General features: G+C 46.4%; 1 protein-coding gene across 1 annotated transcript; it reads right to left on the reverse strand.

The window, feature by feature from the left end:
- Window positions 1-11,077: 11,077 nt before the first annotated feature.
- Window positions 11,078-13,484, reverse strand: FAM170B (family with sequence similarity 170 member B). The gene is made up of 2 exons (XM_069460977.1): window positions 13,284-13,484; window positions 11,078-11,859 (listed from the first exon to the last, which is right to left on the reverse strand). The coding sequence occupies exons 1-2, from the start codon at window positions 13,390-13,392 to the stop codon at window positions 11,078-11,080; spliced, it is 891 nt and encodes a 296-aa protein (XP_069317078.1). The 5' UTR covers window positions 13,393-13,484.
- Window positions 13,485-15,600: the final 2,116 nt, after the last annotated feature.

A 15,600-nucleotide genomic window follows, 5' to 3' on the forward strand; every position in this document is an offset into this window, starting at 1 on the left:
CCCACAAGGCTCCCAGACCAGAGCTTGGAAACTGCCTCACAAACATGAGCAAGTGAGCTTCACATCCCATCCCATGAAGTCTCAGGCCCCATTTTGCAGATTAGTAAACTCAGGCTGTCCAGGGTTCTATGGGCCACTGAACATTGGAGCTGGGAGCTTGGATTCTGACTGCAGACTGTCAGCTTGGCCCTGGAACCTGCAGTCGTACTTGCAGGGGAGGGTGCCAGAAGAAGAGTGTTGGTTCTGAAAGCAGACCAGGGGCCCACTCTGGGCAACAGCTGCAGGCCCTTTGGCAGTATAACCTCTCTGAATCTCGTTTTTCAGATGAAGGTGACATATGTTAAATGGCGTGTCGACATGCCTGCAACCAAGGGGGGCTAGGGAAGCGACAGGGAGGTCTGGTGTCCTCAGTGACCTCCCGCCTCAACCTTTGTGCTCACAATATACTCTCCCAGTTGATAGAAAGCGGAAGGGACCCCTTAGACATGTTGGCCACTCTTGGAGGAGCCAACTCCTGCCTCGGTCATTGAATATTTCTAAATATTAGTCTCTTCTTGCAGAACTGAGCAGACATTCAACCCAGGCACCCTTTGCCTCATCTTCTCTTTGCCAAAACTGGTGCTGACCTGGAGATTTGGGGCTAGAAAGTGTTTTTCTTACAATTCTGGGACACATAGCATTCTGCTGTTTTTAGCTGTGTGCACTGCCAGTACTTTTCAGCTTCCCAAATAATCCAGCTGATCATCTTGGTAAGACCTTTGCTGCATGACACAGAAACAGGGGAATACACCCAGTCCTCATGGGAGACACAGCCCGTGGCCTGGAGGAGACAGTGTTTCAGTTGCTCTAGACCTCACGGGCAAAGGCCTTCCAGACAGTTCCCATAGCCCTGCTGCCTGCCCACTCACTCACAAGCACAGGACAATTTGAAAACCCTCCACCAACTTATTTGTCCATCCCCCATCGGGTCTGACTTTGTTCTGAATTAGAAGAATCATATGGTGCAATTATTTTTTTTTTTAATTATCTCTTCTAAAAACCCCCATCTAGGGTTGCTGGATGGGCATTCAGACAATTCTAAAGTTCATCTGGGTTCCTGTGGACACTAAGCTATGTGGCGGCCCTGCTGGACCAATCTGGATTCTACTGGTCACCATTGAAAGAACCTTGGAAATCCGGATTCCTTCAAAATAAGTGCATTCTGCAATCACCTGACATACTGCGGCTTTTCTTTCATCATCCAGTTGTTTGTTAAAACCTGGGTCAGAGATGGAAGAGTATGGCATGGCTTTGTAATCAACTTGACTTTGATTACACAATATGCTACAAATATATCCCTCAACTAAGAGCACCAAGGAAAAATAAACACCCGTTCTAAGGTGTTCAGCAGATTTCTATGTATTGCTTTTTCAGCATGGATTTATATAAGTAATTTTGAGTATTTCTTCCTCCAAATTGCTCACAGGCATTTTACAGCTAAAAGCAGCAGTCAGTTGTGTGCTTGAATTGCCACTGAAAGGGAGCGAACAAAGAGTAGACTCTGGATAAAAGAGGTTTTCGGCTGTGAGTGATAGGGCAGGGAAAGGACAAGAAAGAAGAGATAACAGTTAGAGACAATGTGCCCGGCCAATCAGAAGGAAAAGCCTCGAGCCACCCATGGTAGAATTTGCATGAAACCTCCAGGAGCATCTTCCCCCTGCACAACAGGGCAAGGGGTGTGGAGTGCACTCTTTTGTTTTCTTTAAAAGAAAGAAATTGTAAAGCTGTGGACCCGACAGGATACCTAGATAGAAATAGCTTCTTCTAACCAACCTCACCGGTGACCCTGATAGACGGGCATCGCTCACGACCTTCGCTGCAATTGTGAGCTTGGTGCCAAGGACTCTGTGGGCTGGCTGGACGCAGCAACCTGGGCGAGCTCCCAGGAAACGGAAAGAAATGGCCCCAGATTCCTAGGAGGCTCCAGATGGAGGAGATTTGAATGAGAGACGGACTAGAAACTGGACACCTGACCACAAAGAAAATTTACCTTAGAGCTGACCGCTGACGTGCAAGACTAAAAATCTTAGTCCACGCCTTCTGCTTTCATTGAACAAAACATTCAGTGAGCGACAGACAGTCTGAGGACCTGTCCAGAATAGAGCAGGTGAAAGAGACTTACCAACTAAATGCCATGTGTGATCCTGATTCATCAGATCTGGGATCAGAAGAAAATTGCGAAAAAGAACATTATCAGTACTGTTGGCAAAATTTGAATATGGATGGACTGTTGGGTATGGTTATGGAAGAGAATGCCTTTGCACTTATTCTTAGGAGTGTTAACAATCATGATGTCTACAAATTACTCTTAAATGGTTCAGCAAAAATAACAAGTGCATCTGTAACATGTATTATGTATATATATAAAAAGACAGACTCAGGAAGAGGCAAAATGGGAGGAGTTGGTGGATCATTGTACTATTCTTGTAACTTCTGTAAGTTTTCACTTTTTTGAAAATAAAAATAAAAGTTTGTTTATAAACTATTTTAAGACATCTCAATTTTTATTTATATGTTGGTTATAAGCATCTTATAATTATTAATAGCTACTATGTCACACAAATTATCATATTTCAATCTATTATAAGGTGCTATTGATTATAAAATGCTTCCTCCCAATTTCAGACGTTGCAGTGAGATATGGTTCTGATATTTTGTGAATCTAAGCAGAAGACTTAGGCTTCAGGGAAGTTGTCACTCTGGACTCCTAGTAATTTAAAAATAAGTGAATAAGACGTCCCTCAGTAAGTCCCCTGTAGAAGTGCCAATACTCCAAGCTTGGAGCAAGTCCGGACTGAAAGTGCTACAGAACAATGGCTTGTAAGCAACAGGAGTCTGCGATGAGCAAGTCGGCCCAGATGGTAGTTTGACTCCCGTGGGGGTGAAGAAATCGGGCTCTCTCAGGGTGCTGCTGCCGGCGGTATCTGACCTACTGCCAGGCACGTGGCCTTGAGGACCCATCACCCCCGAATGAGTCTGAGTCACACTCAGTCCCACATTCACACAAGAAGCAAGTTGGTTCACAAACACCAAGCTCGGCAGTCACATAAAGTCAACGTTGGTAGTTTTATTGCTGTTCGTTAACTGTGTGCATATTTAATTTATAAATTTGTTTTTCTTTTGCAGTCGTAAAGCAACTATAAACTTGGATGTTTGTGTTTTTGCTGTTTAAGTCCTTTCAATAGCAATAACTTAACACGGGCTGAAGTTGAACGAAGAATATTTCTTGGCCTTTGAAAAGGCTGGTCCTCAGTCCTCAAGTCTGCCGAACACAGCTGCGGGGATTCTCACTCTCTTCCGACACCCATGGCACCTCTGCTCACAGTTCCTGGCTTTGTGCTCAGACTCACAGAGTCCTTGTGCTCTGCCCCAGGTTAAGTACCAGCACAGCCCAGGGCAGAACAGCAGGCACCCCCACAAACACACACATACACACAACTCACACACACACACATTCACATATACACACATACTCATATACACACGCTCATACACTCACATACACACACACACTCACATACACACTCACATACACACACACAACTCACATATACACACACATATATACACACTCACACTCATGCACACACAGGGTCTGGTTCTTGGCACCGAAGATTTGAGCTGTAGACCTGACATCTTTGCAAACGTCCTTGCTCTGTCTTCCCAACAGCTCAGCACATCCTCATCACGTCTGTGCCCAACTCGCTTCCCTGTGGCACCTTCCGGTCAGTCTCACCGGCAGGGGAAGCAACTGAAGCTTAGAGTGTGGTGACACACTCCCACGCTCGGTTCCTTCTGCACAACCCTCTGATAGGTGCCCACAGCACTTTGCAAGCTCAGGGCCAGAGACCACCGTGTTTGCCAAAAGTTAGTTGCGTGTTCCCAAATGCTATTCCTCACTGTGTGCTTGTGCTGACCGGGACTTTGACCAGGAAGGCTCCCTACCTAAAATACGGGCCCCCTGGAGCCTCTGTGGCTCTGTCTCCCTGCCTCCGGCTTCTGCTCCTCAGAATCTACACTGGTTTTCTCAAGCTGCCATGACAAAGTGCCACAGACCAGCTGGCTGAAACTATAGCAATTTATTGTCTCCTGGTACCTAAAAGTCCAAGATTAAGGTGCCAGCTGGGCTGATTTCTCCTGAGGCCTCTCTCCTCGGTTGTAGATGGCCACCTTCTCTGTGTCCTCTTCCCTCTGTGGGTGTCTGTGTCCTAATCTCTCCTTCTTATAAAGACGCCAGTAGTATGGAGTAGGCCCCGCCATGTGCACTCATTTCACCTCAGTTTCCTCCTTCAAAGCTCTGTCTCCAAACGCAGGCATATTCTGAGGTACTGGGGGTTAGGGCTTCAGCACAGAAATGTTGGGGACAGTTCTGCCCCTAGCAGCATCCATTACTGAGCGCCTCAGTGGCTGTCGACGCCCACGGAAAGCTCCGCCAAGATTCCACCATCTCTGACGGGACCCTCGTCTTCCTCCACACTCCCCCTGCCCAGACCCCTCTGTGACGTCACCTCCCGAATAGTGCAGCACATGTTATTCTCAACTCTGCCACTTCTGTTTCCCCTCCAGCTCCCTTTCCAACTTTTCCGTCTTTCCTGCACGCTCCTTCCACTCCCTCCCCTGCCTCCCCTTGCGTGGCCCTGGTACACGGCCTCACGTGTACCTTTCCTGGGCCTTGCCTGGACTCTCATCTTCACCCTTTCTACTGAGCCCCCACCCTGGTTCTCTCTCAAGATCTCCCTCTCACAGCTTTCGCGCTTTGTAAGAAGGGAGGACACATCTCAAAAAGAGGTTTGTGACTTAACCGCCTTGAGTTGCCTGGAACCTCATCAGTTACAAAGTGCTCTTAAAAGTGAAGCTAGTTTAACTCTGAAGACAGAGGATTAAGATGTTAAGAGCTGGGATTCTCATGGGGTGGTCCGTAGATCACAAATGTGAACTGGGAAGGTCGCCAAAGTCATTCCTGAGATAATATTTGATTAAATGGTTTATTGCCTTTTTATTCTGGAAGCCATACTTGCTCAATTTAGAAAACATAAAATAAGGAAAACTACAGAAAAAAACAAAATTGATCAACAATTCTCAACTAGAGATAATCACTTGGACATTTCATTGCTCTTGCAATATTTCCATGAAGATATATTTATCTAGTAGATGGAATATTTTGCATGTTATTTTCTAATTCGTCATGTCCAATACACAAGGATGCTTTTGATGTCAATCTTACATCTCAATCCTTTGATTATCTCTTTTTTCAATAGTTTCTAGTTAACTCATTTGGACATTCTAAGAAAGTATATCTTTTTCTGAAAATTATAATTTTCTATCTGTTATATATAACATTTCTGTTTTATGTCTTACGAATGGGTTATAACTTCCAGAACAATGTCAAATAAAAATTGTAATACATGACACATTTTACATAATTTCAATGGGAATATGAGATTTTTTTTTTTTGCTTTTTAAGATAGATATTCTATATCATCTGAAAAAAATTTTATTCTCAGTTTCTAAGGAATTTATAACAGGAGTGGTTGTTGTATTTATTACATGTCTTTAAAATTGAGATATAATTCACATACCATAAAATTCAGCTTTCTAAAGCATATAATTCAGTGGTTTATAATATATTCTCAAAGTTGTGTAACCATCACTACCAATTACTCAATGTTTTCGTCACCCCAAGAAGAAATCCCAGAACAATTATCAGTTACTCTCATTCTTCCCCTTCCCCTGGATTCCTGGGAACCACTAATCTGCTGTCTGTCTCTATAAATTTTCCTGTTTGGATATTTCATATACAGAGAATCATACATCATGTGGCCTTTTGCACCTGGCTTCTTTCCCTTCACATAATGTTTTCAAGGTTCATCCAAACGTAGCATGGATCAGTTCATTTTATTTTATAGCTGAATTATATCTCATTGTATACATATACGCATTGTATTTGTCCGTTCAACATTTGATAAACATGTAGGTTGTTTTCACATTTCATATTATGGGAATTATGTGTACTGCATGTTGCTATGAATATTCATGTATAAGTTATTGATACGTCTTCAGTTCTCAGAATTTACACCCATGTTTCCTCTAAGAGTTTTACAGTTTTAGCTCTTACAATTAGGTCTTTTCCATTTTTAGTTAATTCTTTGTATGGTGTGAGGTAGGGATCCAACTTTACTCTTTTGTATGCAGATATCCAGTAGTCCCAGCACAATTTGCTAAAAAGATTATTCTTCCCCCTATTAAATTATCTTGGCATCCTTGTTGAAAACTCACCTGACCATACATGTATGGGTTTATGTCTGATTATTATGTCTTTTTAATATCTATTGAAATGATCAGAATTTCCTTTCAGTGTAAATTATTGCTAGAGTTAATAATTTTTAACTATCTTTAGTCAAGAGATGACCCAAATCCAGTCATGGTGAATTACTATTTTCATATTCTGTTAAATTTAATTAGCTATTACTTTATGTCATAAGTGAGATCACTATATTGCTTACTTTTTTAGTGCCATCTTTGTCAGGCCTTGTTATCAGGTTTATATAAGTTTTATAAAACGAGTGACATATTTTTTCTGGTTTGGGAAAATAAAGGTTTAAAATGCCTGAGGTCCCTTGGGCCCTCTGGGAGGGTTTCCCTGACTCACTCCAATGCCCATCTTATCTGTGGAGGCCACAGGTCTCAGTGATGTTTAAACCACAAGTGAAAACTTAACTCAGTTGAGTTTAAGTTATGTTTTAAGAACAAGTCACTGCCTTAAGAATAATGTTCTCTTCTTCCCCTGTCCGTATCAGCTGAAGTTATCCTTTAATCGTTTGCTTACCTGAGGTTGCCGTCATCCTTCGTTTGTCATGAACCACCATCACCTTTCCTTCTCCTGATCTCCAGCTGCTGCTGCTTAACCTAAAGAAAATACAGGCTGTGGAGTTGACGTGTTTGCTTTCCTAAATACCTTGCATCTGTCTTTACATTAAAGTTTGCACCTCAGTGTGATGATTATAGCATAGGCTTGGAGCCAGGCTGCATAGGCTTGGAGCCACACCCAAGGGTGTGAAGCTGGACTCTGCCGTACACCAGGAGACTAAGTATGACCTTAATAAAGTCTTAGATTACTCACCTATAAAACAGGGATAAAAATAGGACCTATCTCAGTGTGTTGTGGAGAGCATTGCATAATTTAATATTCATAAGGTGTTTAGAACAATGCTTGGCCCTTTGAATACCATCGAGTTCAGCACATAAATACACTTACTTGTCTTTTAAAGGCCTAAATTCCAGAGCTGAGATACCATGCCTCATTTTAATTCCCTCAATACTGATTTTTTTAAAAATAAAAATATTCTCTTCCTCATTAGCGCTCACTACTTCTGGCGCAACAGCCTCCAATTTCCTTAGACTGTCCTAGGATTCTGCCTGACTATTAAGCGCCCTAAAACACCAGATGGCCCTTCTGAGAAGAGTTTGACAAAGTGAGGGGCCTTTTTTCCTTCCTGTGGATGCTTCAACCCTTTCACACTGAGTTTAGATCTGTAACCTCTGCTGCACCTTGCAAAGGCTAAGACCCCACCCGCCGCTGATGCCTGTTCTAAGAGGTCCATGTAAAGTACCATGGCCTCAGCTAACCACGTATGTGCAGACAACCTCAGCTCTCTCTATCCCAGTTACCACTCGTCCAAGCTCCAGACCCTTCCACCTAGCTCACTTCTGAATGTTTCTATCTCAAACTCAGCTTGTTCAAGAGTTGCCCATCAGCCTCCCAGCAGATCTCCTTCTTTGCTGTTCCAGTATTCTCAAATGGCACCGACCTTCACCAGTCACTCAAGAGAAAACCCTGGAGATCATTCTGGACAACTTCCTCCCACCAGCCTCATCAAACACTAGCCATGCTCTATGGTTTCGATCTTCTAAATTTCGCATGAATTGATCCTGCCGCCAGTTCTGTAGCTGGACCCCTGGTCACCAGCCAAGCTTGCTCTCATACTCTCCCCCACTCTCCCCGCTGTTCTCCAGAGTGATCTTTTCAGATGCAGATTGACTTGCTCCAAATCCCTCCAGAGCTTCTGGTAGTTTTCAGGGGGAGAAAGTTCAACTTCCATTAATGTTGGCTCCCAAGCCCTAGGTGACCTAAGTGCCCATCTGCGTGCAGCAGGGAGTGCAGAGCTGCTCTTGCCAAGGCCCTTTCTGCACATCCACTCAGCCCCTCTCCTGCTTGACTATGCTCCTTAGCTTTCCCATTTTTCCCCTCGCTTTCTCAGGCTCTTCCTTTCCATTGGATCATGTCCACTGGATTATAAATTTGCTCCCGTCTTTGTCATTTTTTCAGTGTCCTTTTGTCCAGCTACAGCCATTAGCACTTTCCTTTCTAAAGCAGAGATGTCTAACGCTGCCTCACATGGTTTGCCTTGTGTCCACTCCTGGGGCGCCCATCTAACCGCTGCCCCTCTGCCCCCTGGCCACTCTCAGCAGTGCCCTCAACAGCCGCGGTGCCAAATGAAATGAGAAACGTTTCCTCCTTGGCTCACTGCAGCCCTCCCTAGCATGACACTGGTAACCCCTGAAAACTGTCTTTTGCTTTTGTTGAATTTGAAGGAAACTCCTAAGAAATGCTCCCCACTCCATTCCCCCTACCTCACAGAGCACCCCGTAACTCCAGCCACTCTCCAGTTAGTGCCATCCATCCATGGGTGTGGTTTTAAATAGGGCACCATTTACATGCTGTTAACTTCCTCGCCTGTGTTTCCAATCCAGGCTTGTCCTCTGAGTTCTAAGTCAGGAACTTCCCATTCAACATCTCTACCGGATGTGCCATTAGCATTTAGAATTGACCATGTCATAACTGACCTCTATCACCCCCTCCCAGCACTCACGCTTACATGTCCACGTGCAGACACTGATCACACACGCATGTTCACACACAGACAGGTGTGCGTGCTCACACACAAACATGCTCACACACACACACACACACACTCTCACACCCCTGATCTTCCTCCAAAGTTCCCCATATCAGTTAATGTACGACCGTCCCCCATTTACTCCTGCTAGTAACCTAGGACTCCACCTTGGCAACAAACCCCACTCCCCACCCACACGTACCCATCCCCAAGTCCTTTGGATGCTATTCCCCAAATAAGTCCCCAACGCTCCCACTCTTCTTCCTCCTGGCTCGTGACCAGCTTTGTCCAAGTCACCAAACTGATCTCTCCATTTCTCATTTTCTTCTTTTGCTACGATACCAATCCATATCCCACACACCACCAGAGTGAGCTTTTTAAAACATGAATCTGATCATGTCACTTCTCTTCTTAAAACCAACTGCACTCAGAATGAAGCAACTGCTAGAGCCCTGTGGTTGGGGAAGGGCCCTTTGCAAAGGTGATATTGAAGCTGCAACCTCAATGATGAACAATGGGTCAGCTGGAAGAGAGACAGACAAGGGATGCCTTCCACTTAGAAGAGAGAGCAAGTGCAAAAAGGCCCGGAGGTATGAACACTTGGATCCTTCAAGAAGAAAGGCCAATGTGTCTGGAGCACAGTGAGTGACGAAGAGGATGCTAAGAGATGGTGATGGAGAAGATGGCAAAGCCTGAGCCACCCAGGGCCCTGGAGGTCAGGAAACAGGTACTTTCATAATGATTTTTAATTTTACATGATTTGGCCATTGGTCATAAGCTCCACAGGGCAGCATCCATGTCAGTTTTCTTCCTTCTGTTCACTGTCTATTCCCCACGATGAGTACAGTGCCTGGCACATCTCATGGACTATATGAACAGATAAATATCGCCAGCATTCTAGCCAGGCCAGGTGTCTGGCAACTCCCCAAATGTAGCCTGTTGTTTCCTCTGACAAGGTCTGGCTTTTGTCTAGTTCAGTGGTTCTCAACCAGGGGTGATTTTTTCCTCCAGGGGACATTTGTTAATGTCTAGAGACATTTGTGATTGTCACAATTGAAGGGGAGGAGATACTACTGGCATCAGGGATGCTGGTAAACATCCCGGAGCAGACAGGACAACCTCCCCAACAAAGAATTATGTAGCCTACAGTGTCAACAGTGCTGCAGTTAAGCAACCCAGGTCTAGCTTATTCTACACTTGTCCTCAAAGCCCCTGTGAGCATCACCTGTTTTGGAAATATTTTCCTCCTGATCAAATAGCCAGAGTTTGAGGCCCCTCCTCTGGGCTTCCCAAACCTCCTTGGCGGGATTCATCCCCTTGCCTTGCAAGTGCTCCTGCAAACGGCCTCTCATTGGAAGTAACAGAGGTTGGGTGTGTGTTCCGTCAACACACCTAACTCACAGTGGACACGCTTATGGTTTTCTGAATGAATGCAGCCCTCTGAGCTGGGGACAGGTAGGAGGGTAAAGATGAATTTCATGGCAAACTATACATTTAAAAATATACAGTTGACATACATGAACTCATAGGTCAGAAGGATGTCCTCAGCCCTGTCTTTACCCTGGGAAATTGTCTGTCCGCAGGTCTCTGTGCTATTAATAGTTTGTAACCCACAGAAAGGGCAACTTCCTACGTGCCCAATCTGACAGCATGGTTCACTCAGTTTCTGCCTTCAATTTTGATTTATTCAAGTTTAATCCCAACAACATAAGACATAGAACTAGGGCATATGACGCATTCCTAACAATGAAAAAAATAGGGCCAAAGCTTCATTTGCAGTTGGCTCTCCTGTGAGTCACGTCTACTTATATAGCAAGTGTGGACTTGCTTGATCCACCAGCAAAAATAGAAATCCCTCTGGCCACGTGTTTGCAGGGTTCAGATCTTGTGCCCACCATGGAAACGCTGGAAGCCCTCTTCTTTGGATTTGGTTTTGAAATGGACTCTGGTGGAAATGCTGTGTGCCCTTGGGGAAGGCTCCTTCCCGCCCTGTCTCCCGGCCCTGGCTGCTCTCCACGCCACTCGCTTCCACCCACGACCCTGTCCTCTCCCGCTGCCCTCGTGCCTCCGATCCTGCCTGCGGGGGAGGAGAAGCCCGCGAAGTGTGGAGGCGCGGGCAGGGCGGGCACCTCCCCAACAGCTCACGGCTCCTGCTGCTGCGGAGGGAGCACCTTGCCGTGCACCGGGGAGCACTCGCTGTTGTCAGAAGGGTTCTGCTCCTTCTCTTCTTTCTCCTCCTTCTCCCCCTCCTGCTCCTCCTCTTCCTCCTCCGGTTGGTCATGAGCTTGGCCTCGGGCCCGCCTTCTCTCCAGCATCTCCTCGAAGAAGATCTGGCAGCTGAAGCCCTCCCGAATGCCGTGCTGGGCGTGCTCCAGCAGAGCGTCCAGCGAGGGGAAGACTCGGCAGCAGGCCACGCAGCGCAGCCCGTAGCCGGTGGTGACCAGCCAGTCCGGGGGCGCCCGCAGCTCCTGCAGGCAGCACTCCAGCAGCTCCGCGTCGGCGGGTTCGGGGCTGCGGGGGTTCTTGCAGGCCTCCAGGTCCCAGCGCAGGTCCGTGTTGGAAGCCATCTCGAAGGAGGAGCCTTTCCGCCGCTGCCTCTTGATGAACTGCGCCTCACGGATGCGCGGCTTCCTGCTGACCGGCTGGAAGCCGGCCTCGGTCTCCCAGGCCACCGCCACGCCGCGCACGGTCTGCACGTGGGTGTAGAAGGCGCACACGCTCTGCGGGGTCCCGCTCTCGGCGTCGCACATGAGGGAGCAGCAGGACTGGCACTGCGAGTAGGACCGGTACTCGGAGGAGGACTCGGACGAGGGAGAGCTGCTCCAGCCCAGCATGCCCCGAGCCCTGGCAGCAAGGTAGATGTCCTCCTCGCAGGGAGTGGCAGGTCCCGGCAGCGGAGGTGACTCTTCTTTCTTTATGGTCCCTGAGAAGTGGAAGGATATTTTCATCAGTGCCCGCAAGAGACCCGTGCCACAACCTTCGGTAGCCCAGACTGTGAAGGATGCAGGCTTTGGAGGCCCTTGGGCAGGTACCGTCACCTTCCTGTGCCTGTGGCCTCATGAAATGGCGATGATAATAATGCCTACCCCAACGGGTGACGGTGAGGACTGAATAATGTGTAGGTGCAATGACCCAAGCCTTGACTTAGAACGGACACTAAACGGTGACTAGACAGATTTACCTGCACATTACGAATATGATAAGTATCCAAAATGTATTAATGGAATCACCAAAACTTAACTAAACCAAAAGGGCCATGGACTGGTGGATAAACAGACTGTGGTACCTCTGTACAATGCAGCCCTATTTGCAGACAAGATGATTGAACTACAGATACATGCAACAATATGAATCTCTAATGCATTATGCTAAATAAAAGAGTCCAATTAAAATGGCTACATACTACATGATTCTGTTTAGATGACATTCTAGAATTCCAGAAAAGGCAGTTTTATAGGGACAGAGAACAGATCAGTGGTTGCCAGGAGCTTGGGGTGAGGTGAAGAGGGCTGACCAGAAAGGGGCATGAGGGGACCTTTAGGGGCTCTGATAATGCTCTGCACCGGGATGGTGGTGGTGATGATGCAAAGGTACACGTGTCAAAATTCTTCAAATTGTGCACTTGACATTGGTGAAGTTTGTGTACTTAAATGGCAGCCCAATAAAGCACATTAAAAAAGCAGCGCATGGGGGGGGGAGTGCTTTGGCCTGGCCACCCAGCCCCACTGTCCCCATCTCCATTTGTGACACTTGGTCTCTATCTCACTCAGGGAACACCTGGCCATCTCCTTGGACACTTACTGTGTCCACATCACCATATAAGTGCTTGCCAAGTGTTAACTCCTTTCATACGCAAGACACCCCTGAGAAAATTCATTGCTATGATTCCCATTGGACAGATTAGGAAACTGAGGCACAGAATTTAAATGACTGCTGGAGTTGATGTTACCTGAAAGCTGATGTTACCCTTAGGTGATGCCCACAAACATGCTCTAATGGTCTTCAGAGTGATGCCCTAGATGAGCTTTCATCAATTTATTATACAGGATTTTTTAATTTGGCTGCTGAGATCACAAGATTGACATGTTAACTGTGTTTTTTCAAATACACATTAAAATAAGTACATAATGGTTCATATTTTACATTTTCATCCTCATACTTTCTGAAATCATCTCATATACTCGCAACAGCCTAGGTAATACCAAACATCCCATAAATATCAGTTTCCTTGGTCTCCACCATCCTCTTGTATGGTCAATGCAGCCCTCTGGTAACAGGATCAGGGCAACCTGGCACCTTCCCAGGAGGTACACCTGGCTGCACCCTCAGCCTTTGCTGTAGACCCACCTGGCCACACTTCCACACTGTCCTCTGTGGATTCAAGGCTGGTCAAGCTAAGAGTGGTCCCCTCGGTTGGTGACTGTTCTCCCCTGTGATCCGTGAAGTGGGGTTTCATAATTTAAAAGCAGCGCCCAGGGGCCCGGTGCTCCAGCTGTTGAGTGGCAGTTGGCTTGGGCTGTGCTGAAGCCTCCAGCTGGCCCCAGCCAAAGTGGACGCTGGCTCCCACGGTCACTAGGATCCTGGCTGTATTCTGTGACCTCATCAGTGACACTGGTGTGTTCTGTGACCCATGGCAAGGACAGAGCCCCAGCCTGGATGCCAGAGGAGGTTTCCCAACATGATCTCATTTTCTGTCTTGTGTATTATCAGGGACAGGCACAAACACAAAACACACACACTCTTAAGCGCTTATACACAAATACACACACAAAGACACAAACATACACACGCTTACACAAACACACACATAGACACTTACACGCCTATAAGCATGCATATACCCACACACATACATGATCACTCAGACACACACACTGGGGACACACATGAGCATGCGTAGACATACAAACAGTAACATAAACATACACATGTGTTCACACACACATATTCAGACACATGTAGACACATAACACACACACAAATTCACACACATGTTCACTTAACCACACACATATGCATTGCCACAAACTCACACCATATTCACATAGCCACACTCGTGCTCACGTACATAGTCATCATCAGCATCAAAATGGCCCTCCTTCCCACCTGGGAAATTTCACCTCCTCCTCACTAGCCCAGGCCCACACCCTGACCTTGTTTAGGCTCCTCAGCCCCCTGCAGCCTCCACACCTCCCTTCCGCCCACTTCCTTGCTCAGCTCCTGTGGCTCCAGCCTCCTCGCTGTCCCCAAACACACCAGGGACCCTCCCCTCCTGGGCTCAGGGCCCCCGCATTTGCTCTTCCTCATGCCTGTTCCAGGCTCTTCCCCATGTCCCTGTGTGGTCACTCCCCTCCCGGCCTCTGCTGAAACCTCACCTTGAGAGAGCAGCTGGTCTGACACCCTCAGGAAAAGAATTGTCTTCAGTCCCGCATCTCTCTGTCTCCTTAGCCTGCTTTATTTTTTCCATGATGGCATTTTCCACCCTCAGACATATGTAAGTTCTATGTGTGCGTGTGTCATGGGTTTCCCTATATCTGTCTCCTCCTCCTCAAATGGAAAGGGAAAGACTTCGTTCATTTTCCCCCGTTGTATCCCTAGTGTCTAGAACAGTGTTTGACACATTAATAAGCACTCTAGAAATAAACATCAGATTAACGAGTAAATAAAGGACGAATATGTTGGGCTGACAAGGATGTCACTCCCTCTCAGAGTTGCCTCTCCTGTGCCGCCACCTACGCAGCTCCACGGCGGACCAGTTCTCTCCCACTCAGAGGGACTCTGAGAGCTGCCTCTTCCTTCCCCACTCACGCAAACCACGCCCCAGCCTGCAGCAGCCTGGCACTGCGTCCACCCACCGTCTTTCTGCTCCAGGATGTCGTAGTATTTGGACGCACTACCCCCAACACGCTTCTCACCATTTCCCTCTGTAGCGAATCTTTTTCCAACCCTCGGTCAGTCTCATCAACTCTAGTCCTTTGAATACCAGATTCTAAATAGTTCAAAACAGTGATGGGTTGAAAATAATCCCAATATTCCAAAAACAACACCAGCATCCCACACACATCTAGCACCTGGGAATATACTCTCTAGAGTGTGAGGCCACTGAGTGCTGCAGGACACCGCGGAGCTCGCTCAACTGAGTGATGACAGTCACACCTGCACCAGGAGACAGCATTCCCTGGTTGGAAGAGGAAATACCATAAATGCGTTCTTTCTTACCGAGCAAACGCAGAGACTTGCCTTATAAAAACAAGGGGCTGCATCACAGAAAACAAGGAGAGCAGTGAAAGATGGAAGGAAGTTCGGAAAGAGATGACATTGTATTTTAGACTTGTTAAGGGATTAAATAAATATCTTGTCTGGGAGGAGGCCTTGGCCAACAAATGATGCTGAAAATTTTTATTCATTATTTTTTTAAAAATCAACTCTGGTCTCACCTCATATGAAACAACTAAGCATATTTTCATAGGGTTCAGAGGTTATGTTTTAATTAAAAATATGTGGAAAGAAAATATTTTGACATTTGTAATTTTAGGGTGGCTTTTCTCAACTTCAACAATATTAATCTTCACAAGCATTGAGAATCTCTGTCATCTTTTTCACTTCATTGCTTTAAAAAACCCCACTGTTCACTTTGTCCTTCTCTGCTTTTCAGGGCAACTGA

This window comes from Eulemur rufifrons, chromosome 28 (genome assembly GCF_041146395.1).
Source record: "Eulemur rufifrons isolate Redbay chromosome 28, OSU_ERuf_1, whole genome shotgun sequence".
NCBI lineage: Eukaryota > Metazoa > Chordata > Mammalia > Primates > Lemuridae > Eulemur > Eulemur rufifrons.